Below are 26,117 nucleotides of genomic sequence, written 5' to 3'. Positions count from 1 at the left end.
ATATTTGCAAAAATGCTGTGTTATGATATAGAGTTTTCACACATTCTCAGGATAAATTTGGTTTACTTCATCTTGTAATTTCCAGGTTTATGAAAGGTGTGATAGATTTAATATTGTCTTCTCACACCCTGCCTTCCCCTCAAGAGTTCGTGCTGTTGTGATCTAAAACTTGAAGCTGATGGATTGCCAGTAAGAGCAGCTTGCTCAAGACTCTTGAATATCTGAGATGCTCTTTCCCACTGAGAATGGTATCTGCTTGGGGAATGGCAGAGCTTGGTGGGCTGATGGTAATGTTTAACTTTTTTGTGGGGTTCTGGGCCAGATATTGTTTTAGGCCAACTTGTTCTCATCCTTCCTACTCAAAAGAACTTGTTTTATGCATAGCTATGGAGGGTGGCAGTGTTGTTGCTTGAGAAAGATAAACATCTTTAAAAAAAACAACAAACCAAACACAAAAAAACCCTATCAACCTGCCAATATTAGATGCATATACAGAAAAATGCTACGTAGGATCTGTTATTAAACATACTTTCACAATGGATTGAGAGATAATTTTATCATTGCATTTTTCATGTGGAAAAAGCTGCCTTTGTAGACCTCTATCACAAACCTCATCCACACTGAATACATGAGGGTGCATTAAAGTGCTCCCTCTTTTTTTTTTTTTTTTAAGAGATTCATTTACTAGCTGCTTCATTGGCTATGGATTTGTGTGTTTATATTACTGGTCCACCTTCCTTGTTCATTGTCACTTTGCCCAGTCTTGGAAGTTCCGTGGTTGAGGAATAGTGCTCACTTAGCTGAGTGTACCAGGTCACCTTTAATAAGAGATGTCTTGCATGCATGCTTCCTGGGTGTCTTCAGGGTAGATCTGCCAATTGGCACCTGACGTGTCATATGCATTTGAGTGAATACAAGGGCAAATTTTGATTAGGAGATTCTTTGCTTTGTATTCCTCCTCACCCCAAGATAAATAAAGGTGTAAAGTGGTGGAGTACCAAACAAATAAAGCAGATACTGTTCTGCTTAATGCCGAACAGACATGTTTAAACTATGTACCCAGCAGTCCTCTAATACAAGAACTGTTATGGCTAGAGGGACAAAGGTAGTTGAATTTGCAGAACAAGTCTGATGTTTGCAACAGTAATGTTCTCTTGCTCCTTCTGTAAGATATCATATCCTTTTCTAGGACGGAATAAGTAATTTCTTATTTTTATTTTTTTTTTAATTCTGTGTTCTGGCCTAGGTTTCAACCAGCTAGTTTAGGGCTGCTCGTGTATTTAATCACCTCAGTGAGACAACTGGGAAACTGAAAATTCAGCATCTGCATAGGTACTTGAAAAAAAGTGAGACTTCTATCTGGCCTTTGTAGTACTATTGTTTAAATTTGTGTACATCAAGAATGTACGAGTAAGAAATAAAATAATTAAGTACTAATAATGATAATAGGTGTAGCAACTTCTTTTTGCTAAATTTAATTTTTTGAAGAGCACAAAATCACTTTTCAGAGTAATCTGAGCTGCTAGAGGGGTAGGTCCTGCCCTAGGATCAACAATTCTTCATGAGTAGATGAATTCATGTAAGCAGCACAAGGAACTTAAGTGTTTTCAAAAAAATACACAAACAATATGATTGTTAATGTAATATAAAGGGGGGTTTATAACATGCCAAAATAACAGATCTTTGACAAGACCATTTGTCTTAAGTGCCACCTATGGTAAGTCTGCTCTTGGAAAAGGAAAGCCTAACTTTTTTCTACAGAATCTTCTAGTAATTCTGTAACATGAAACCTGGAGAGGTTAAGTAATACATTGCATATTTGTTTGTAATAAAAACACTGAACTATATTTTCATTGTGGGTCAGAGCTCAATCTCTGAAACAATAGATTGAACAAATAAAGGTGGTCATATGAGTGGCCATACATCTTATAACTTGGGCTAAAATATTTTCAAGGCAGTAAGAATGTCATCTCATTGCACTGAAGGTCACTTAAGCTAATAGCTTGACTCTGGTGACTGGTGGAAGGGTTTAAAAGGTGGTAGTTGTGGTGAGAACAAAACAGGGCAATATACAGATACTGGTACTTCTCTCAAGGTGCTCTGGTAGGCTGATGGATTGTAATATCCTGACTACTACACTAGGATTCTCCTAGGAGACTATCCTATCCTAGTGTAGACTACCCTGAGCCAGGTATTATATCATTATTTAATAGTCTGTTACGCTTTTTTCTCTTGTGCTTCGCCAGCTGTCCTTTGCCCCAGGATTAAAAAAAAAAACCAACCCACCAAAACAACTTTTCTATGCATTTTGGAAGAGGAACCTTCTTTACCATGGGAGAGCTCTTTCTGCTTGCTCTTTGATGTAGTCTTGGATTAGAAAAGCAATGTATTGTTACCCCTTAACGTTGTTCAGGATTTCATTGTATATTCTGTTACGCTATTTTTTGGAAAGATAGTTCTGGTTTTTTTGTTTGAAGACTTATCCTTAAAGGATAGCAAAGCTAAAGAGTGCATTTCAGTTCTTTGTGTCTTTAAGAAGCATAGAGATTAACTATGTTTGAAGTATCTTGAAGTATGTAGTGAACTGTATGGATATTCAGTCCATTTGGCTGAAGCAACCATATTAGACATAACTTCAGTAGCTGACTTGATTCAGTGGGCTAATGATGATCAAAAGTAAACAGCTCCCTTCCCCAAGCTGGTTAGAGCCATCTCAAAAATAAACTGCACAAGGAACAAAAATGATCCCTTCTTATATTTTATTTAAATAACAGCAGTTTCACAACAAATAACGTACAGGCTACATTTCTTAAAACACTTGGATATGTTTGCAGGAAATCTCATTTCCAGGACTTAATACAGGAGTGTTAAAAAGCCTTTTCACATGTGTACTTTTACAGTATAGGTTGTTGTCTGGAATGGAGCTGCATGAGGAGGATCATGGTCAAAATAAATACCTGAACACAAGAGTAGACAATATTAATATAAGATACTGCTATGTACTGTGGGTCTGGATTTCAGAACTAAATTGGTATAATACATAAAATGTCACTGGTTTTCGTGGTAAAATAATGAAGTTGAAACTGGTTAACTTATTTAAAAAAAAAAAACAACTAAATTATCTTTCACACCTAAACATTTAATTAGATTAGTGGCACTAGAAGCATAGTAATGTAGCTCAAGGATAGTAGTTTAAAATAACTTACATACTGATCTGCTTTTAGATGATCAGAAAATATATCGGTCTTATTTTGTTATCTGCAGAATGATTCCATTATCTTTTATGGGACAAATCTGTGTTCACAGGAGTCAATTATATATGAAGTCCGGTCTGTTCGTAGGTCTTAGAATTTTAATTCTCAGTCTTGGAATGTATAAGGAAGAGCAGAACAAAGGGCTTAAACTATTTGCCTTAATAGGATCATTTTTGTGATTTCATATGCAGAAAAAGCTAGTGCAAAGCAAAGGTCTTGAAAAAAATTAATCAGAAGATTTAGAAGTTGCAAGAACCATGTTCCCTTTCACTGAGCGTCCTGAAGAAACTTTAAAATTAAGTTTAATCTAGCTGTTGCCAATATCTTATACAATCATATTCAAATTTTCTGTTCCGTTAGGGTGCTAGAAAATAGTAAGCTTACCTCAAAGGAGGGGGTACCTGTTTGCCTTGTTCCTATGGAGTTGTGCCACATAGCATGTTGATCATTCTAATAATCTGCTGTGATTCATGCCTTCCTCACTTGTGGACTGTCTTTAATCCTTACTTTTTCTTGTGTGTGTTTTCCAGGACTTCCTTTACTGCTCTGCAGCCAAGTCTTTACTGTGTTTCCCTTTACTCGTTCTTCACTTCTTATGATAATGGTCACAGCTTTGACCATGTGCTTTCTCCTTCAAACTTGGCAACTACTGTGTTCTTCTGTTTTGATCCTGTTCTGCCCCAACCTCACCAATTCAGTTCACACCCTGTCAGCTCAAAAGGGAGATGCCTGCTCTGTCTATTAAGCACTATGGATAATAATTTATTTTCTTTCCCTTTCATTTTCCTTGTATGTAATGAAGCTGGTTCTGAGAGCTGTGGAAAAACATCAATTTCTCTGAAATTCTTACCCAGTCTCCACTCAAGTTTACTTTGCACCTCCTACTTTGTGTGATCGTCCTGGTCTCTTAAAATGAATGACAAGTCCACAACTAAGGCAGTCTGCTTTCATTTTGTCCAGTTACTAGATTCTCCTGCTTTCTTGTGCTATCTCTTGTATGATCTTAGGGTATTTCATAGATCCTGTCACCATTTCTCCTTTCCCTTCCTGTCTTACTGTACTGCTTGTTAAGCCTTCCATTCCAGGAAGATAAAAGGTGATGACTCCTAGAAATTTCTAACTACTTATTTAGATCAAATCCACATAGGTCTCCAGTTCACGCTCTTTCACCAGCTTCCTTGTTGAAGTATACATTTACTGTTTTCCTCTCCTGGATAACTCTTCTTCTGGATGACTCTTCTTCTTGTCTTAATGCTTTCGGTAGCCCAGACTTTTTGGTTCTTAAACCATTTTATCTTCAGTATATTTTGCATGGCATGCAGGGGAGTAGAAATAAGCTGGTAGCTGACACTCCACTTTGCACTATTGTGTGTTCCCTTCATGTAGGTGATCTCAAGTCTTCAGTTAATGTTGTGGCTCTTAAAACTGCCTATTAATTTATTCACCCTGTTGAATTCTGTCTTAACAGACATGCAGTGGAAGGCCTGCTGGTTCAAACTTCAAAATAACAAACACATTGTTTCCTTGTCAAGTATCTTAATTCTTAATTGTTTGGCTGTGCTACCAAACATTTATTGCTTGCAGCTGTAACTCAAAATTTACTTTTTCCTCTGCCAGAGTGCATACCTCTGAGGTGTGTCAAAATCCTACCTTTTCTTTCAGAAGAAAGGCAAAAATTGATTGTGCTGTTACTGTGTCTTTCTGGTACTTTTCTAACGCTTTCTAGGTCCTGTAAATGCTTCCTCCTTATCTTTGTTGGCAGGTCTGTGTCTCAGGCATTCTGTTTTTATGCTTCCAGACAGACTATAGCTTCCGTAACGGTATTTGTTGCTTATTAAGTGCACCACCTTAGAATTTTCAGTATTTGAAAACTAAGAGTGGTAGTTCGAATTCAGAGTAGTTCAGTACAACATTGTGCTTCTGTGTAGTGATATCGGCATTGTCAAGGCAATACTCCCTCAGTTCTCTTGCAAACACTTCCATGGCTTGCTTTGCTGATACTTATGTATAGAGCCAGAATGAATCTATTCATCCTCTCAGCCTTTTTGAGAGTTTATTAACAAGATATTTCCTAGCGATTAACAGTTTTCTGGTAATACTTCAGGAGTATTCATTCTGAGGAGGCTGCTGGTCATGAAACAATGGAATTAGTATTGTCTTCCACTATACTTAATATTGACCACTTTCCCTATGTCTTTGGATTTCAATATTTTTGAGATACAGCTTAGTAATTCTAACTTGGAAATTTCTTCATAAATATTAAGTGCTTTTCAAAATGAAGTGTGTATAAGAGTTTGAAACCTTTTGTGGTTTTAAAACTGTCTAAACAGGGTGAGAATATATCTGACTTTCAACAAAACAAATCCTGGCATTGTGGTATTTGTGTAAAAGGCAATGTCATATTCAACACCTAAAATGGTAAATAAGCTAACAGATACTGTGACTAAGTTTGTCGTGTCTGGGATAGCATTTTTAACAAAAGAAAATTTCAGAGAACTTTGTAAGAGAAGTAGGTTTTTGAGCAGGGCACTGTGGTTAGAGTTGGTACGAAATGTAGCATGTGTTGGAACATCTGAACATGTCAAGTGCACTGTGGAGATGGGTATTAATGAAAACTGTGGCAGTCAATGAAACCAAGCATATAATCTGAAAAGGTTTTTTTACGCTTAATTTACAAAGAAGTCTCTACTATCTTCAGTCCTATTTCCTGGATATAACATCCAGTTCCGTAAAATTCTGATATAGACTTCTTCCACTGCAATATAGTGATTGTTCAGACTGTCATCTTTTTCGAAAATATGGAAGAAATAGGTTCTGGAAATAACTGTAGCTATCACTTAAAGATAACTTAATGGGCCTGTGGTAAAAGCATGTGACTAACAGAAGGTAATTTGAACCGCACATTGTCTCATAACATTGAAGGATATTCAACAGAAGTATGAAGCTTAAAACTTATAATCAGTAGAGGCAGGGTTGGGGTTTTTTTGTACAAAATTTGTTTTCAATCAGTGATGTTGCTGGTATGCCTGTAAGGTTGTTGCAGATGAAAACAAGTAATTCATTATGTGCCTGCCTACTTCCTGGACAAAAACAACCATTGAACAGTCAAGTGAAGTTGCTCATAGGCAGGTGGTATATCATTCTTCATATGCTTTATGGATCTTGAGATTTAACATCTACCATAATGTAACATGCTCTCAGAGAAAAATTATTGGGGAAAAAAATTTTAAAACGGTTTGGCCTTCCCCCCCTCCCCCCTTCTCTCCTCGGGAGGGGATCGCCTCTGTCCCCATCCTCAGAAAGCTTCAGTACTTTTAATGCTGTAATCCTGTCTTTTCTTCCCAAAAAAGGGCATTGTTTTGAAAGCAGAAAGGTTATTCTATGATATTAATATTCTGTGCCTTGGCCAGTAAGTTTTCAATAGCATTACTATCCTGTTTCTATTCTAGTAAGATGTGCTGTGAACTTGTATATAATTTTTCATGTGTAGGGACTGGTAAATGAAAAACATACTCATTATATTAAGAAATGCTGATAAACTCATCTTTTCCTGCCTAGTATGATGAATTGGTTCCTGCATCCCTGACAACCAAATATGGAGGCTTTTATATCAACACTGGTACACTGCAGTTCCGCCAGGCATCTGACTCAGAGGATGAAGACTTTGCAGAAGACAAAAAGCATAGGCCACCTAAAGTGAGTGATTTTAATTATGCTTTTTATACAGAACTTACAGCTAGGCGGACACTGGTAAATACTTGATACGCTTAGAATGGCACAGATGAAGAGGCTGAAAGCAGAATGATGCACAGTGCTGTTTTACTGCATTTTCTGGTTTGGGGGTTAGGTATTAGCATTCTGGAAATAACTCGGGATGTCCACAGGCTGTCCAGTCTTGTAAGACTAACTGTCTGTTTAGGCAAGCTAACAAGTTGTGTCCATCCATCTTGAAGTGACAGTTGATTCTGTAATTTTAGAGGAATTTTATTTTATGAGATAAGAAAAATTTTCCAACACTGCTTTTATGATTTTGCACAAAGCTTGCATAATTTAAAATTTTTCCTAATATTTAGAATAATACTTAAACAAAACATCTGTTAAAATAAACTCAGCGCTAAGAATAGCTATAATAAAAAGTATATGTACAGTCTTTCCCAAACAGCTTGCTGTTCTATGTACTTTGGCAGGTTATGATCAATGTGAACACATTTGCATATGATATTCATGAGTTCCATGCCATTCCAAGAACTTCCTGCTTTCTGATGTCCTTTCCTGCTCTATAATTCTTTAAATTTAACATAAATTTAAGGTTCTAGTATTGGATCTGACTGGGATGGAGTTAACTTTCTTTATAGCACCTCTTGTGGTGCTATGGTTTGGATTTGTGACTAAAATAATGTTGATAACGCACCAAAGTTTTCTCTTGCTGAGTAATTTTTGCAGTGTGAAGGGTTTCTTTTTCCCTAGCCTGCACCAGCAGGTAAGCTAGGGATTAGCAAGAGCTTGGGAGGGGAGACAGCTGATCTGAATTGGCCAAAAAGATACTCCATATGATGTAACTTCATACTCAGCAATGAAACTGTGGTAGCAGAAGAAGAAGGGGGGGGGATTCGGTCTTCTAAGGTGACCGTTGCTCATACTGGCTGGGCATCAGTCTGCAGGTGCCTTAAAGTATTTTTCTTATTGAAAACTCTGAATTCAGTAACTGTTTTAAAAATTATTAAAGATTAAGACTTGTCAGTAACTCCAATTGCTGCTAGGAATCCAGTGGTACTGTTTGCCTTTGTGCACATTGAGGTATTTTCCTGGCTCTGAATTGGAAAGTGTAAGGAAAACTAAATGTTTCTTGCTGTAAAAGTCCTTTAGGAGGGAAGAACCATCGTCCTTTTTTTGATCTCTTTTGTAGATAGCAAAGTTAAAAGAAAGCGAAGATCGTGGAGTGAAGAAGCGCAAGCGGAAAGATGAAGGGACAGAAAAGGAGAAAAAGCCTCGGAAAATGAAAGTTCCTAAGCAGTTGGGGTAGGTTTGTTTCTTTAGATGAACTCCTGAATTGTATATGAAGTTTGCTTTCAAGGTCACGTGCCGTAGCAAGATTATCACAGCTGTTTAGAATATTTTATTTTTAAACTATAATTAATAGGGAATAGATTTTGGGTTTGGAGATTCTGTGGGGGTTTTGCATAAGTAAGTCCTACAAGCTAATTTTTTTGTCCCCCCAATTTTGAACAAGGAATAATAAACCAAAGACAAATTACAGAAAAGAAATTTTGAGTCTATGAAAAGCATTATCCATTGTTCTACCCAAAGTCTTATATTACATCTTCTAATGAAAAATAATTTTCTTCCTATCCCTTAGTTTCTAATCTGGAAAACTATAAACATAGCTTAATTATTCTACATGTTTCTTACTAACTTTGTGTGTGCTTTCCTGAGTTCTGAGGCTAGCATGGAAGGATTAAAGTGGTGGTTTTTTTAATTGGCTTCTAGAAGACTGTCGTTGAGTGAAAGTTGTCTTATGAATATTCAAGTTGGTATTGAAAATTTATTGATAGTATTTTTCATCAAGGTGATGAATTGGTGGAAAATGTGGAGTTTGAGTAACATATAGATGTTGAGCCTGCATGTCAAAATTCTTAGCAATGAGGAGAATTTTTTTAACACACATGGTGTGCCTAAACTTAAAGCAACCTGCTGCTATTCAGGAGTCTTGAGAGGCAATTTTACATATTTTAGTAGCATAGATCAGCTGTGAGTTGGACAACTGTGCCAACTTCTCCATAATTAAATTGAGAAATTGGAAGTAAATAACCTTTACATTAATGTGTACAAAACTTAGCAAAACAAATCAGTTGGAGAGCATGAAATCACATGACCAGCAAAGGTTTATGGTAGTCAATACAATAGTCTGAAGTTGGAAGCACAAAGTACTTGCTTCTTCCACCTGATAATTTTTTAGTTGTACTAAACTCCCAGATTTTTGTTAAAGGTTACTAGGGCCTCAAAAATCACATACATTCTAATGAAAGATTTCTTTCCTCTACAGAGTAATGGCCTTAAATTCACACAAGTCTGAAAAGAAGAAAAAGAAATTGTATAAAGACTCACTCTCTCTGGCTGCCATGATCCGTAAATTTCAAAAGGAGAAGGAAGCCATGAGGAAGAAGGAATCTAGTCCAAAACCTCCAGTGACTGTTGCAACCTCTACCCCGAGTAAAATTCCTTCCTCCTCTCTCAGTGCAGGAAACGATATCTCTGACTTGAATCTTAGGATCAATGATCCTGTCCTCTCCATTTTTGGTAGCACAAATGAACCTGAGCTCCTGCAAGAAGCTGAAAGTGCCCTGGAGATGCTGGGAGACATTGACTTTGACAAGTTGCTTGATGGCACTTCTGATGGCAGCCCGGTATCTGAGCTGTCAGGAGAAAATGGAAATGTCACTCAAGCAACCTACACCTCTCAGGTCATGACACCCAAGCAGGTGCCTGCCCTCCCAGAAGGTCTGCCTATGCTACTTGAAAAGCGCATTGGAGACCTTCGAACAGTAAGTATGAATTGACTGGTAAGCAATTGCATTCAAGAATCTGAGAGAATGAGGAAGAATAATTAGGGCCTAAGTTGTCATCCTTGAATTGCTGGCTCTAAAACTCTAAAAAATGTAGAATTGATCTTAATGTCAATCTTAATGGCTGTATTTATATTCAGATGAAAATGGGCACAGGGATGATGCAGGTCAGTTGTTAAAGCAGTGTTTGTTTCACAGTGGAGACAAGGTTTTCTAAATCTTCTGTGTACAATTACTTGTAATGTTTGTTTGGGTTTTTTCCATAAGGGAAATATTAGTGTTACTTTAACTTGAATTATTAGTTGTTGAAATGGATGGGTGTTTTCTTACTTTGGAGGAGGAAACCTGAAATATGACTGCAGCTTACAAATCAATGTCTTGAATTTTTGGCTTTGTAACATAAATGCTAACTTGACAGTTTAAAAAAAACCCAGGAACAACAACAAAAAAAATCCAACCACAAAACATGCCACCCACCTACAGAAAAACAACAAACCCCCACAGAACTGAATATTTTGGTTTGGAAGGTTAGAATGGAGTCCAAACTCATCAAAAATACTAATGAAAAGTATTAAATCCACAGATTACAAACATCCCAATAGCTCATTGAAAGGGATCAGAGCTATTAAGGTATTACATGATCCTTGTTTCAGTTGTAGATGTTATCTGAAGTTGAGAATAAATTTGTTATTTGATTGTCCATATTCTGATATTAAAGCTTTTCCTTACTCAGAATAAAGTGCAGCTTTTCCTTACTCAGAGTAAGTTTTGAAAAAGCAGTTTGAGTTACTACCTTTTTGGAAAAAAATAATTTAGTAGCAGAGCTTGCTTTGCTACATGTTAGAGTTATGATAAAACATAATGCTCATCTTACCAGTATGTAAATGTTTTCTAGTGTTCTTAGTCATTTTTAAATGTACCAAGCTAAATACAGCTAAGGGGTTAATACTTACTAAAGTGAGCGAGATTATTTTGTCTACCTTTGAATTTTCAGGTTAATTTTGCTGTGACTCAACAATAAGCTTCTAGCAAAACTGCAGAAGAACTGAATTAGGCCAAAAGTCAGGAAGTGTTAGTGGCCTGCCCCAGATTCACGCTGCTTCACTGTATAACAAGCCCCACCCAGCTGGAAGAAAGCTTTCATTTAGTGGCTCTTGGAAAATGTAACTCTTCTGCTTTTGATAATGTCTTCTGGAAGTTTGGTGCTGGCTGAGCAGAGCAAGTCTACCCATAGACTTGGGGAAAAACTAGACTCTGTGTTGACATAAAGATTGCAACTTCCTGACCTTCTGCAAATGGCAATCAACAGGCATGTTATCAGTGGAGGAAAGCATCTTACAAAAAGCAGGAAAAAACCCACCCAAATGGGTCTTGCCAAATACTTAGCAGACTCACACTTCAGTGCTCTTAGTGCAGAGAAAGCTAAGAAGTTTATAAAGCTGTAGGAAAACGCCTATGTTGCGTGTATGGAGTATGATATATCTAGATTTAAAAAAAATAATAAAAATTTAGAAAGCCACTGACTAAATACAATAACAGCTTCCTGACTTCCTTTTGTAGATTAATGTCTTCTAGTTCCCTAAGTGGGCAATTCTGAACTACCATGACAGAAGACAATATTGTACACAAGCAGGAAAGTAATAAAATGCCTTTTTTCTGTTGTGAAGGTAACTGTCAAGATACTGTCTGTGGGGAGAAAAAAAAAACCCACCACAATTCAGTGATAGCGATACAGGTTTTGAATCTGCCAGTGTTGCTCTCTTAAAAGCCAGCAACGCTGTCCAGTACGATAGTATAATGCTGAAATCGCCTTTTAAGGTCTACCTGGGACCAAAATGTCACAGCATATCTTCCCTTCCATTTTATATAAACCAGAAGATAGTGATAATCCTTGTGTTAATAATGCTTAAAGATACTGGATTTAAGACTTTTGAACATGACTCTTTGGTATCCTGTCACTGGGCAACATCTATAACCTTTCTAATTTTTTAGCAGGACAAATGCTTCAGTATTCTTAAACAGCTAGTACCATCCTCTCAGCAGCTGAATTTATGGTAGAAAGTGGTGAGCAGAATGCAGTCCTTACAGGAACTGAAACTCTGGTATCAATGTTCATGACTGAAGCGGTAAAGCATTCAGACAATGGGCTACCTTATGGTTTCTCATAGAGTGTCAGACTCCTGTTTTCCTGTGCAGCGTAGAGGTCACAATTCCAGAAAATACTTCTCTTTCAAACTTAAGTGGGTCAGTTACAAAGAGCAAGAACACTAAGTATTTCATAGTAATAAAGGAATTTTATCAAGTTAACGGTTGCATTTGAGCAACCTGGTCTAGTGGAAGGTGTACCTGCCCATGGCAGGGGGGTTGGAACTAGATGAACTTTAAGGTCCCTTCCAGCCCAAACCAGTCAATGATTCTATGTTGTCATAAGTCACTAAATTTTTTTTTTAAAGGCAGAATTAGAGATTTTTAATTTATTTGAATATTCAGCCTCGTAGCATGTTGGCTGCTTCTAATGTTTGTCAGTCACTATAATGATACCACACTTGCATACTTTTCTGCATGTATATCCTTTTCCAGCCCCTTTAGAGAGTCGCTGTCTGGTCCAGTGGCAGGAATATAAGATGACATTAAGCCTCTGGAAGAGTTTTGGTGGTTTTTTTCTCTCTTGACTTCTAGAAATCTGCAGTGGATGAACAATAGAGAGAAGATCTTACTGATTTTTGTAGAATAGTGCAGGGAATTGGCTTTCTCCTGCAAGCTGTCATTGTTTGTGAAAATAAGAATCTAGGTGATAAGAACAAAGATAAAGGGATTCTGCATGGGAACTCCGGTGAGATCAGCAAAAACTTCTAATAAAAGGAAGTATGTTTAGGAATAAGGCTGGGGTTTTTTTGTTTGTTTGGTTTTTTTCCATCTACCCACACCCACCCCAAACAGATTCAGGAAGATAGACCAGACAAAGATATTAAAGAGATATAGTCTAAAGATGGTGAGAATGCTGGACAGCACCAGAAAAGAGCGATGAGGTATTCCTCTAGCATACATAATCCCTTTGTAGAAATTGCAATGAAGGATTAAGATAGATCTAAGAAGGCTGGGAAGCTGTAACTGGGTGAAGCACGTAGAAGAGGAGCCTTTCATAGATTGAGAGTAGAAATGTGTTGATGCTCTTGCCTGCTTGACTTGTCAAGCAATATTCCTATTTAAAACAAACAGTGGTAGTGGAATGTTGTTGGTCGTGAGATAATAAAACAACTCTACCATTTTCTTCATGGTTATTGAAAAGACGTGTTAACATAGTGATCCAGGCAGATTCTAAATAGAATGGTTGTTTGCCCTAGAGCAAGGTGTTTTTATTTGAGAATAATAATAACAATCTCACCTTTTTTCTAAACAGCTGAGTATAGTTTAGTTTTGTTTATTTTTTTCCAAGTAATGCTGTTCTCTGGAAAATAAGAATGTGATACAGGTGTAAAAGTAAAGATACAAAGGTTGTTGTGACAAAATGCTCTGTGAACTTGGATACTCTTTATTGCTGTATTTTCAGGCCGCCAAGATGTTTGATGAAGAAGGCAGGAAGAAGTTTTTCACGCAAGACATGAATAATATTCTGCTGGAGTAAGTGCTTATCTGTACAACCTTCCCTTTTTGGAAAGGGGGTGAAAGGAAAAGTACAGAAGAGGAAATATTATTGAGGTTGTTCCAACAAAGCCCTTAAAAGTCAATGAAGGTAGATCAGTCTAAGCTAGTTATTAGCTAAAGAGATTTATACATGAATACAATTCCTGTCATGACTCTCTGTCTTTATCCAGTGTGATGTGTTTTGTAGTGCCCTATGTCCTTGACTTCATGTGTAAATTTAAACAAAACTGCCATTATTTCTTCCTGTCCCCCACTTTTGTAACTCAAACCACCTTCAGCTTTCATGAAGGAAAATGCCAGCTCTTTTTAGTCTGTAGTCCTTCAAGCGTTCAATATATAAAAGGTTCTATGTTTGTATTCTAAGAAACAAAAGGTAATCTCTAGAAGACTGTAGCAGTCAAAATTGTATCGAGATTGATGTGCAATGGTAGGAGTAAACTAAATTTGAACAAGTGTTCAACATTGGTGGAGAAGTGTGTATATGAATGGTTTCTTGCCATTGATTAAGACTTCCTCCTTTTTTACAAAAGTTTATCTGAAAATGTCCCAAGCTGCTATTTTTAGTATGCATAGCTAGAATATGTTATGCATACAAAGCTTCCTTAGGTTTTTGTTCAGTTGTCATCTTCATCTTGGGGTGCCTCACTGGTTGACTGTCTCTTGTTTGTTTGTCAGTATTGAGCTACAGTTACAGGAGATAAATCCTGCCATCCGCAATGGAGTGTACTCTCACCTTGAGGCTTTTGTCCCATGCAATAAGGACACACTGATAAAGCGTCTGAAGAAGTTACACCTCAATGTCCAGGTAATGATAGGGAGATTAGCTCTAGCATGAGTCAGTTGTGTAGTAGTGATGAGGACAGAATGCAGGAGACTAGAGCAACAGCAACATGTCTCCAGTAAAGCAAAGGTTTTGGATCAGTTGCTAGATCAGCTTAAAAGCTTTTTTTTCTGTGTACCTGCTATTGTCACTACTTTAGGAAGAAGTATTTTAAGTATTTCAGACCATTTATTTGAGAATGAAGCGCTTTCATCTTGAATGCTGGGTACAGGGTACATATCAAAGTAGCAGAAATAGAAAACCACAATAATAATGGTTATGACAGGCTAAAAAAAAATTACTGTTGCATTCACCTTTGTGTCAAGAAAAAAGAAAGGCTAGACGGGTAATAGATGACCCAGCCTGTACTGTTTTTGTGAATTTGCCTTTGTGGCTAGGTCTTACAAATACTTTATATGTCATTTGCAGTTGCATTTCTCTTAAAGAATATATTTTCCTATTGAAGAAAAAAGTTACCTGTGATCTGAAGTATCCTGACCCAATTCTTTAGGTGAAATACAGGACTAAATCTTGCAGAGGATCTGAGGATCATGAATGCAGAGATCTCAGAACTTGCTAAGGCGGCAAACAGAATCCCATGTTATTTCTAAGCATAGGACATGATAGCACATAGTATTCTGGTTCTTCTCAATAAGCAGTTATGATTAAGAATGTAAAGTCAGAAGATGTAGGAAGAGTATTTAAAACATGTAGGGAAGTATATAGTATATTACTTGAATGTTTGAAGTTCTTAATGTTTGGAGACAGTTCCAAATACATAGTCCTTACCTCTGAGGTACATAAATTATATATGATAATAATCTAATACTCACATAATCTAATACATATATTTTGTTCATTACCTAGAATGTTCTTATACCACAGAGTTTTAGGGGACTTGGTTAATTGGATATTTATTTGCCAGTGTTGAGATACTCATCGGTCAAGTCATCTTGCTTTTTCCCTCAGGTTTTCTTCCCTTCCCTATTTTGATTAAAAAGCATTATTTAATGAGATCATGCCATAATGTTTTGGGATATTCATGATATGTTTTCTTGTGACTACCTTTCATCATTTCTGGTCTCAACACTTACATGAGTTGTATGAAGAATTTCAAGTATGTGCATTTCTATAATGCTGTTGCACCTAACAGGATTCAAGTGCCGTGTAGGAAATGGCTGTGGCAGTCAATAGTTTGTACTGCGAATATTGCCTCAGGAGTGAGCGGGAAATAATTTTTGTGAAGCTATCTGAAACACTCTTTACATTGAATCTAATGGGACTGCTTTGGTGTTTATCTTTTCACAGGATGACCGCTTGAGAGAACCACTGCAAAAGCTGAAACTGGCTGTCAGTAACGTCATGCCTGAACAGTTATGCAAGTATCAAGAGGACTGTCAGGCCCGCAATCAAGCCAAGAATGCCAAGTAGGTATTTCTGGAGTCTGTGCATGCTGGTTCTAGAGTCCAGCTGGAAGTCTGTCTCCATGTTCATTCCCTGAGCTCAGCAAAGTACTCAGCTCCAGCTTACAGGTGTCTGTAAGTTTTGAACTGTACAAAGTAGTTTTGTGTAAGTGACGCTATCACCTGACTCTAGAAAGAAGTTCTGTTACCTGAATGAAATAGTCTTGAGAGAAAGAAATTATAAACTGTGAGAAGGATACTGGAGATTCTTAAAATGCTGGATTAATGGAGGGGGATGGTGTGTTCAGGATCTTGACATATTTTGTCCTTGTTCCCTCATAGTTAATAGATTGATAAGCATCCTGTCATTTCCTAGTAGAAGCACTACATGAAGCTTATAGCCAGCATCCTTGATAGCCTCCATACAGTGTGTCCTTTTCACTTGTCTCTGAGGTCCATGAAGCAGTGGGGAGAGGAAGATGAACTGTTTACCCTTTCAGGAAGGGTATAACGAGAATCTGAAGATAGGTCCTTTTTTTTTCTCTAACACCTAAAATAACACTTCTTTATCAAGGAAACATTTTGTCTGTATTGTATACCTATAAAGAAAACTATTGTTCCAACTGTAGGTTGCAAGCGGAAGATGAACGAGAGAAAAATGGATCAGAGGAAGATGATGATGAGAAACCTGGAAAGAGGGTTGTGGGACCCAGAAAGAAGTTTCATTGGGATGACACAGTGAGGTGAGATAAAACTACCTCTTCCACCAAGAGTTTTGACTGACTTCATAAAGGTATCCCCGAGGGGATGTTATTACATGATACTGTTTAATAAATAATAATTCTCAGAAGTTTTAGAGAGTGTTGGGGCTAAATAGGCAAGCTAGAACACTGCAATGGTAAAACACCCTTTTCTGTAACTTGAAAGGCAAGATCATCCTATGTCCAACCCTTTTTTTCACTGCTTATCTGCTTTTTCCAAATACATGAGAATTTTCCTGGTCCTAGGACTTCAGGCTTCTTTAAGCAAAGAACAGAGGTGTAAGCAGAGTTACACCTGCTTCCCACCGTTCTAGGAATAGGTCACAAAACACTGTCACCCAATGAGTGGTAAAGATTTCTGCCACTGTAGGGCAGACCATCAAAATTGGCATTTCTGGTTTGGCAAGCCTCCTAGTTCTTCTTCAAGCCAGCATCCAGAATTCATGAATCTTAACCCCTCCCATCCCCTCTGAACACAAGTTCTATGTTACCTCTCAAGAGCCACGCAGATTCTTGTCTGAAATGATGAATTCTCACTGTTCTGTTTCCTAGAATAGATTTTACCGAAAACTAAGATTACTATTATTTAAATAAACTAGATAGGCTTTTAAGCAAGCAGATACTTAAAAATTGGTAATTTCCCATGCAATATCTAAGCTAATTTTAGTACAAGGATGCATACTATTAAAAGGGGCTGGTGTACTTCTCATGATGAGTCTTTGTAGTATGCTAAGGCAACAGGGAAGCAAGCTTCATGGAATATATCTAACTAGTATAGCTTGGACTAACCTGGAGGGGAGCCATACTTAAGGATGACACTTAAATTTGTTGGGTTTTTTCATTCAAGAGGCTCTGAAAGGCCAATGTTACTTAACTGTGTGCATTTTTATATTTTTTAAGGACAGTAAAGGACAGCAGCCCTGTCAGAATCTTCTGTTGAGATACTGAGTGTAGAATGGATTTCACTTGCTTTCAGACATTCTCCATCTCAAATGAGATAGAGGTCACTCTGAGCAAAGTGAGAGAAGATGTTTCAGCTATGAGGAAACTACAAAGAAAATGTAAAACCAGTTACAAAATGATAGTAAGGATGAAAAAAGAGCCATATGATCTGTTGGAAATGGAGAAGTGACAGTGGCACATCATACCAGTTGTAGTAGCAAAGCTGTGCAGTGGCAAACTTCCAAAAAAGCAGTTGGAACTGAGCTCTTCCTACAACTGGCAGTGGAAAGGAGCTGTGTAGCATCAGTGCGTCTATTTCTCAGCCTTTTTCTGCTGAGATTTTTGAAAGGATTGTTTCTTTCAATATTTGTGTTTCTTTCTGCAGGTCTCTGTTGTGTAATCTTGTCAAGATCAAGCTGGGATGCTATGAGCTAGAGCCAAATAGAAGTCAGTCTGCTGAAGATTACCTCAAAACATTTATGGAAACAGAAGTGAAACCACTTTGGCCTAAAGGCTGGATGCAGGCAAGGTAAGATACCTGCTTTATATATCTATTCATTTTGGTGTTAACTACTTCTTGGATCTTAGTTATAGTCATACATTTGTCTCAACACTGTACTATTAATGTTGGTTAAAACTTCAAAATATGTCAGTGGAACTGGAATATTTTAGTAAAATGTTTTTCAGAAATTAATTTTCTATCTTGTTGGCAAGCCTGAGAGCTTAAACCTCTGTTTTCCTCAAAGAACTATTTGCTTTTGTCATCTGGTGGAGTCTGAATTTACTAAAGTTCATAACACAGTGTGTGGTGCTTCATTTGAGGGGGAAGTATGAGGTGGGGGTAACTGCTTGGGAAGTTCTTTCTGCACTATAGAAAGTGACAGTGATATAGAAAGTAGTTTTGCCTATATGTTGTAAGCAGTCTGATAATGCAGTGTGACAGACTTTAAAATTAAAAGCTGGAATTTCAACACCAGAGTTCACAAAACACTAAGGTTTGTGCTCTTTATTTCCTGTGTGCAATTGGGATGCTCTGTGATGCTGCAGTTAAAATGCTGGCCAGTTTCTTAATGAAAACTTAACGCTTGCTTCCTCCTGACTTACTGAGAGGAAACAACCACACAAAGGGGAAAAAATAATATGAGAGCAATAGCAATCATTGTTAAATACAAATTTGGTGAAGTTTTCAAACACACTGAAGTGGAAGAAAAGAAGCAAATGTAGATGACATAAGTTCTTCTGTAGCACCCATTGCGAAAGACAATTTCCCATCAAATCTTGACCTAACTAAAAGCTAAATAATACAACAATACTAATCAATTTGCTTAAGAATACCTTGATTGTAGATTAGTCAAATCTGTATCAAGCTGTAAAAATAACTGTACTGAGATATTTCCTAGAATAGTCAGTGTAGAAAATGAGGTTGTAATAAGCCGCTTGTGACATAGCGTGCTGGTTTTGGCTGGGATAGTGTTAATTTTCTTCACAGTAGCTAGTATGGGGCTGTGTTTTGGATTTGTGCTGAAAACAGTGTAGATAACACAGGGATGTTTTAGTTACTGCTGAGCAGTGCTTACACAGAGCCAAGGCCTTTTCTGCTTCTCGCCCCACCCCAGCAGTGAGCAGGTTGGGGGGGGAAACAAGAAGTTGGGAGGGGACACAGCTGGGACAGCTGACCCCAACTGACCGAAGGGATATTCCAGACCACATGATGTCATCCTCAGCATATAATGCTGGTGGAAGGAGGAGGAAGGGGGGGATGTTCAGAGCAACGGCGTTTGTCTTCCCAAGTTACCGTTAGGCGTGCTGGACTGACCCCTGCTTTTCTGGGGATGGCTGAACACCTGCCTGCCCATGGGAAGTGAATAAATTCCTTGTTTTGCTTTGCTTGTGCGCACAGCTTTTGCTTTACCTGTTAAACTGTCTTTATCTCAACCCATGAGTTTTCTCACTTTTACCCTTCTGATTCCCTCCCCATCCCACAGTGAGGGAGGTGAGTGAGTGGCTGCATGGGGCTTAGTTGCTGGCTTGGGTTAAACCATGACAAATAGTAATGAAAGGAACAAATGAAGTTTTACATTGGCATACAGCTGATTTATTTCTGTTCAAGGATCTAATTTTGTATAGTAGGTATGCTGATGAGTGAGATGTTATCCCTTATGAAGGTTTTGAAGTAGGTGAGACAGAGTCCCAGTTTAGCTTAAGAACAGATACGGAGATCACTGATGATGGTGGCGAAATAGCTAAGTGATAGTGTGAGGTCATCCAAGAATACATAGAAGTAAAACAAAATTTTGTATTTGAAAGCCATATAACACATATGGTTCTCTCATTTCTGTATGGTAAGTGTGCTGAAAATTTCCATAAGCTTTTAAACTATCTATAAAAGCGGTTTCAACAAAAGAAGACAAAAAGCAAACAAACCTAAACCAAAACCAAACTCTTCCCCCCCCCCCCAAAAAAAACAAAACCAGAAAACAAACAAACAAAAACCAAACAAACCCAAAGAGCTGCCTGATCAGAACTTTCTGTTGATCAGCAGGACTTGATTTACCCACTGGGTAGTTTTGGTACCACAATGATATACAAATTGTCCTGTATTTACAGGGAGGTGCTTCCCTGCTCTCGGTTTAGGAAGTGATAGATTGTAATTTGTAGGCAAACAGTTATGCATGGAAAAGAGGAAAAGCAAGTATTTCCTGGAATCTGACAGTGGTAACTCATAATACAGCACATGTTATTTGTATGTTGGATGCTCCTTTTGTAGGGATATGAGGGTAGGGATTATCATGCTGAGGGTTTATAATTTTTTACCTTTATACGTGGCCTCAAGTGAGAAGGAACTGCGTAAATCAGAAAAAAATTTGCACATTTAATGTTAAAAAATGACCTACTGACTATGTATTTCATAAGGAATTCTTACTTATCAGAGTAGGTCTATGGTACCAGAGCTTTGTGGGTTCAGCCCAGAGGAAAAATTTATTGCTCTTTCAAAGTTAACTATATTTAATGTTCCTCATAGCTTAGTATACAAGCATGAGGTAAGGTGTTGATTGTAGCTTTAAATTGCACCTAATTCATTTGTCCATGTGTACCACAACTACCTTTGTCACACGAATTTTCAGTATGTAACTTCTATACTCTGCCCCAGGAGATTGTTTTACTGATACTCATGGATTTAGAGAAATGCTTTTTGTCCTAAAGGATCCCAAAGCCTTTTCAAATAACATAACCCACTTTTTTGCAGCTGGGTTGCATATTAATTCCATGTATGTCTGAAAAAAGCCTGCAACCTAAATATGTGTATGTTCAAAAAAAAAAAGTGCCAGGAACAGCAGGAAGTCTGTTTCCTTTTAATGCCAAGAGTTTCATCATCTTCGGCAGTGGTCATGCAAGTAGGCTTGCAGCACATTTATTTTGTGCAGGTCAAACAGCACAGTTGAAGTCATGATAGAAAGAAACAATCTCATAATGATCTCTCTCACCACCTTTTACATCCAAGTACAGGTATGCAACGGAGGGATTATTTTCCAAGCATGTTCTTTCTTTGGAACATAAACTGCACTGTCCTTGCTTTGAACCTTATCTTTGACTTCTGTTCCTGTAGTAGTTACACTTCTGTCTTGAACCTTTAAGGATGATACTACAAATTAATGGGGCCTCAGATTCATTTTGGATTTTCATTCCCAAATGAAAAAGATTAAGGAATAGACAAAGCACCATGAAGGAGCTGGGGAGGGAAATACTCTGGAGAAGCTGGGTAGGTCAGAAAGTGGCACATTGAACCTGTAATGAGGAATGTTCCTTTTGCTCCATGATGTTCTTCATAGGCATTCAGTAGTCACTAATGGGGAGCACTGTAATACAGATTTGGAGGTTAGTATGGTGAAAAAAATGTGAAAATGGAGCTGAAAGTGGAATCTGAGAAGTAAGGCATTGGAACTTGAGAGGATGTCAATGTCTTCTTACTAGATTATATGAGATTTGTGGATACTTGAATTTTTTTATAAGTATTGCAGCTCTACAGGATGTGTTATCAGTGGTGAAAAAGTCTTGTTTAGACAGCTGTTCATTATGTGGTCAGTGTTAGTGTGATGGCAGTGGTGTACAAAAACCTTGTCTGTTCTAGTTTGCCTACCTGGAAACAGGGAAAGGGACCAAGTTTTCATTAGCTGTCTATTTATTTGCATTTGGGTAACAAGCTGTAGGATAGGTACAGGTCAGGAATCATTTTCACTTCACACTTGTCAGCTCAGGAGTTGATAACATGGAAATAAAAGGATGTGTAGTGTTGAGATTTGTCATACCAACTCTTGCCATTCGTTGGCTCTGTAGTAAAATGTATGTGTGAGTCCAGTGTAACTGAAGTCACAGAAATGATACGCAATGGCCTATGCAAAATACTGAAGAAAATTAGAAACAAGCTTGGCTACTGTATTCTGACTTTTTTCCTCTGTGCTTTAAAAAAAACCAACCACACAACAGACTAACCACAAAACCCAAACCTATGATCAATGTGTGGACATGTAGTGTGAAGAGTTTACAATAAACCTTAATTTGATACTTAAAATATTTCAGTAGCCTTTGAGGAGAGAGAATGAAAAATGTATTTCTTCTGTCCAGCTGAAGGAGGTAATATTCCATTCTGTTGACTTCTGCTTGGCCATCTACTGAGTTATTTCAAATATAAACTTGAAATTAATATTTTTTTTAGCATTTTTCTGTTTATGGCTGCCTTGGAACATCATGATAGCAGTACAGACAAACTACCTACTAGCTGCTTTGGGGACAGATAATCAAAGGGTGGTTCTGAAAATTCAAGAACACTTGCGTATTTGGTGGTCATATGCTGATTGTCCCTGTAGAATCACCTTATGTTTCTTTTCTCACCACTCTTTTAGGATGCTTTTTAAAGAAAGCCGAAGTGTTCACAATCACCTCACTTCTGCTCCGTGAGTATAGCATCGACAATTTACTAGTATCTTTAGGTTGTTCATAGCATTTTTTTCTATCTTCATGCTATCTTTTTTGGATGAAGGGGAGGAAAGGGAGATATTTGGGGTTTTGTTTGAAGAGACTTCCAATGTTAAATTTTTTTTATGCTTTAATTTAGACATATAACTGTAATGTTCTTGTGGCATTATATTTTAACTCAGTTATGAAGTGGCTAGGTAACTCAAGTGGATATTCATCCTTGGATTAACGCCATTTACTCAAAGTATTTCAAAGCACTATACCTCTAATTTTGCGGTGCAGCATATTAAATTGAACTCGGAGACTGCAGTACTTCCTGCATTTTTTCTTATAAATATCTCTGTAACCACAGAAGGCTGTGTATCTTAGCTGAATTTTACCTTCTTGATTTTCAGACAACGCTATGTCCCTCTTGGGAGCTGCTCACATTCATCCAGAAATGACTTTGAAGAATGCCCAAATTGCAATCTTTGTGATAAATATGATTAACATAGGATATTCTTGTACATAATAGCAAAACTGAGTGATGGTCCACCTACATTAAGGTCTTTTTTTAACCAGGCATATTCCAAGTTGCTTAGGAAAGGAGAATAAATGACCTATAAGATGTAAATCTGTTGATCCTCTTGAAGAAATAGAAATGGGAAAAGAAGGTGTGAAATGCTTAACTTCTAAGTTGAAGCTGATGACTCATAATCCTTAATGCTGTCCTTGCTTGTGTAACTGTAGTTGGTGCTATGGTGTTCACTCACAGTGCAAAAGAACCTGGAAGTTTGTTAAATGCCTTATTGCAGCAAACATAGGTTAGATACAACTGTTTCACAGTTGATAAGCCAAAGAAACCACTTTTGGGTGGGGGGGGTGGGGGGCAACTGTTTTTATGTGGTTTGAAATATAAGTCAGAACACAAAGTATACTTCTCTGTGACAAAAACATTCAATGTAAAGTGAAATTTTATAACCATTATAGGTGACTTCAGTTTAGACAAAGCTCTGCTAAGTAGAAAAACTCTTAAGATTATAAGAGGCTGAAATGACTTGATATTTTGAAGTTTCTCTAAATTGGAAAAGTAAAAAATAGCTCTCCTGATATATATCAAGTTATACCAGCAATTCAGGGAATTTTGCATCTAATTTACTTAGAGATACGTGACCAAAAAAAAAGGATTAAAACTGTGCTTGTTCTTTCCTCCCTACATTTTAACACATTTTCTATTTCAAGGATCTTTTATTATTAAAGCTGGACTCCAGTAGTCACCCTTCTAGTTTATTGGGATATAATCAGGGTAGCAGTTCAAACTAAAATGACTTGCCTTTCTTTTGTCTTCCGATGTGCATGTATCTCCTCTGTTTTAGGGCAAAGAAGAAGGTAATTCTGGCCCCCAAACCCAAAGTGAAGGTAAATGCCTATTTAGATACCTTAATTTTATATGACCATTTGATACAACCTGTTTCCTGCCTCTGATCCAGAAAAATTCTGGCAGAAGTGTTCCATCAGGAATTGCTATAAGAGCTTATTGACTCGGTGGTGTATTACTTAAAAGAAAGTGGTACAAAAGACTTCTGTATAGCTTTGTTACTTAAAGCTATATTAGTTTTTTTAAAATTGACTATGAAGAGGTACTAGTTCCAGTGAAGTTTCACATTTTTTAAACGTGTGCTGTGTGTTTGCTTTCAGCGTGTATTAAATTTGGCAACAATGGAAAAATGTGTGGTTAGGAGGATAACATAGTAAGTTGATAGAGGTTCTCATTAGACACAACTAGGTGTTGTCTTAGTTCAGTAGCAATTTTACCTAGTGATCAGATTAGCTACCCTGTTCTTCACAGCACTGATTATTCTTAACCATGTGGGGTGCTTTTATGTGGAGCAACAGCACTAGGTTTTTAAATACAAATACTGAATTAGCACACAGGACTCCAACACCTAGACATCATAGGTATCTTATATGAAAATTTCAATAGTAGATCTTGGGTTCATCTGAATTTACAGAATAATAGTATTAGACTAAAGAAGACTTTAGATCTACTCCAGAAAGGCTATTAAACCTGTCTTTTCTTATCTCTTCTTTCTCAGGACTCCAGTCCAAAGAAAGAACAGAAAACCTGTATGTCTTCAGTCAATTCCAGTTGTGCTACTCTACTGAGTTCCAGCACACCTGTCTGCACCCCAGCCAGCTCTAGCTGTACACCAGCTCCAGAGACTATCTGCTTGGATGACTCACTGGATGAAGACCTCTCTTTCCATCCACCCTCACTGGACTCTATTTCTGATGCTCTGGCAGTTATCAATAATGGTGCCAAGGGATCACCTCTTGGGTCCACCATAGACACACCAACATCCAGACCTCGCCCTGGGCTGAGGGAAGAGAAACTAGCAAGCATTATGAGTAAGTTGCCCCTGGCAACTTCAAAGAAAGTAGAGCCCACTCAAACACCCCATTCATCAAGTCTTATTGCTGGTCACACAGGGCCAGTACCAAAGAAACCCCAGGACCTAGTTCACACTGGTATCTCTTCAGGCCTTATTGCTGGATCTTCAATTCAAAATCCTAAGGTTTCCTTAGAGCCTTTGCCAGCCAAACTACTTCAGCAAGGACTACAGAGGTCAAGCCAGATCCAAGCTGCTTCCTCCTCTTCACAGACTCATGTTTCTTCCTCTAAGACCCAAGCAGCTATTTCCACCTCCTCTCAAAGAACCAAGGATGCTAATATCTTGGTATCATCTTCTGAGGCTCAAGGTGGTTCTTCCTCAACATCACAAGTGACAAAGGTGCACCAGCATTCAGCTGTACAGCAGAAATATGTATCTCCTTTACAAGCAACTATTAGTAAATCACAGACCAATCCAGTGGTGAAATTGAGTAGTAATCCCAAACTGTCTTGCTCATCACCAGTCATCAAGGCTCAAGATAAGTCTGTAGTATATCGCCTGCCTTTGTCTAATCCCTCATCTGGAAGCAGCTCTCAAGTGTCTCACCCACTGGTTTCTCGGACAACATCCAGCACCTCTACCTCTAGTAACTATTTAGCCAAGGCTATGGTGTCACAAGTTTCCTCCCAGGGTTTCAAGCCTCCCTTTTCCATGGCTGCCTCTCCCAAACCTGCTGCCTCTCCCAAGCCCACTGCATCTAAGCCCTCTGTGACACCCAAGCCCAATGCATCACCTAAATTTTCATCCAAGTCCACCTCATCCCCCAGGCCTGCAACAACACCCAGTTCTTCCAGTTCAAGTGCACTAGTTTCCCAGAGTAGTCACTCCAGCAACAACCCCCTTCATAAACAGACCAGTGGTGTAAATATCAGCAGGCAGTCTCCCACAATGAATTTGCTGCCCTCTAATCGCACCTCAGGCCTTCAGCCTGCAAAGAACCCTCAGGCTTCTTCAAAATTGCCCAACTCTTCTCCTTCTGGAACTGTTGGTAAAAGTAATTTGGGTGGAGTTGGAATGAATGTACCTGCCAGCAGATGCAGTAACCTTAACTCAAGTGGAGCTAGTAGGACTAGTCTGTCTGGGGGAGCAGGAAGTGGAACACAGGGTGCTACTAAACAATTGTCAACTCCACACAGACCATCTTCTGCCTCAGGGTCTCCAGTTGTAACAGCCAGCGTGCAGGTATGCATCTAACGAGTTTACCCTTAAACTTTAATATTTCACTCTTTCTTGCAATATCTTGATTTGAAAATGTGTCATAAATTTAATGTTTATACTTTACTAAGCATAAATGCTAATACCGATGAAACTATTTTGCACTAG

General features: G+C 38.0%; 1 protein-coding gene across 1 annotated transcript in view; it reads left to right on the top strand.

Annotated features, from left to right (window-relative positions):
• The window catches only part of UBN2 (ubinuclein 2), a 57,579-nt gene that overhangs the window by 16,259 nt on the left and 15,203 nt on the right, over positions 1–26,117 (top strand). Inside the window, exons 4-14 of the mRNA XM_069773651.1 lie at positions 6,813–6,950; positions 8,161–8,273; positions 9,298–9,796; positions 13,368–13,438; positions 14,138–14,267; positions 15,591–15,709; positions 16,315–16,428; positions 17,774–17,917; positions 22,290–22,340; positions 23,718–23,760; positions 24,438–25,976. Of these exons, the coding sequence (XP_069629752.1) occupies positions 6,813–6,950; positions 8,161–8,273; positions 9,298–9,796; positions 13,368–13,438; positions 14,138–14,267; positions 15,591–15,709; positions 16,315–16,428; positions 17,774–17,917; positions 22,290–22,340; positions 23,718–23,760; positions 24,438–25,976 (2,961 nt within the window). The remainder of the gene's footprint in view (positions 1–6,812; positions 6,951–8,160; positions 8,274–9,297; positions 9,797–13,367; positions 13,439–14,137; positions 14,268–15,590; positions 15,710–16,314; positions 16,429–17,773; positions 17,918–22,289; positions 22,341–23,717; positions 23,761–24,437; positions 25,977–26,117) is intronic.

This window comes from Haliaeetus albicilla, chromosome 28 (assembly GCF_947461875.1).
Source record: "Haliaeetus albicilla chromosome 28, bHalAlb1.1, whole genome shotgun sequence".
Classification (NCBI taxonomy): Eukaryota; Metazoa; Chordata; class Aves; order Accipitriformes; family Accipitridae; genus Haliaeetus; species Haliaeetus albicilla.
Note: the sequence above shows the minus strand (reverse complement) of the source record. Positions and strands in the feature narration are given on the sequence as shown.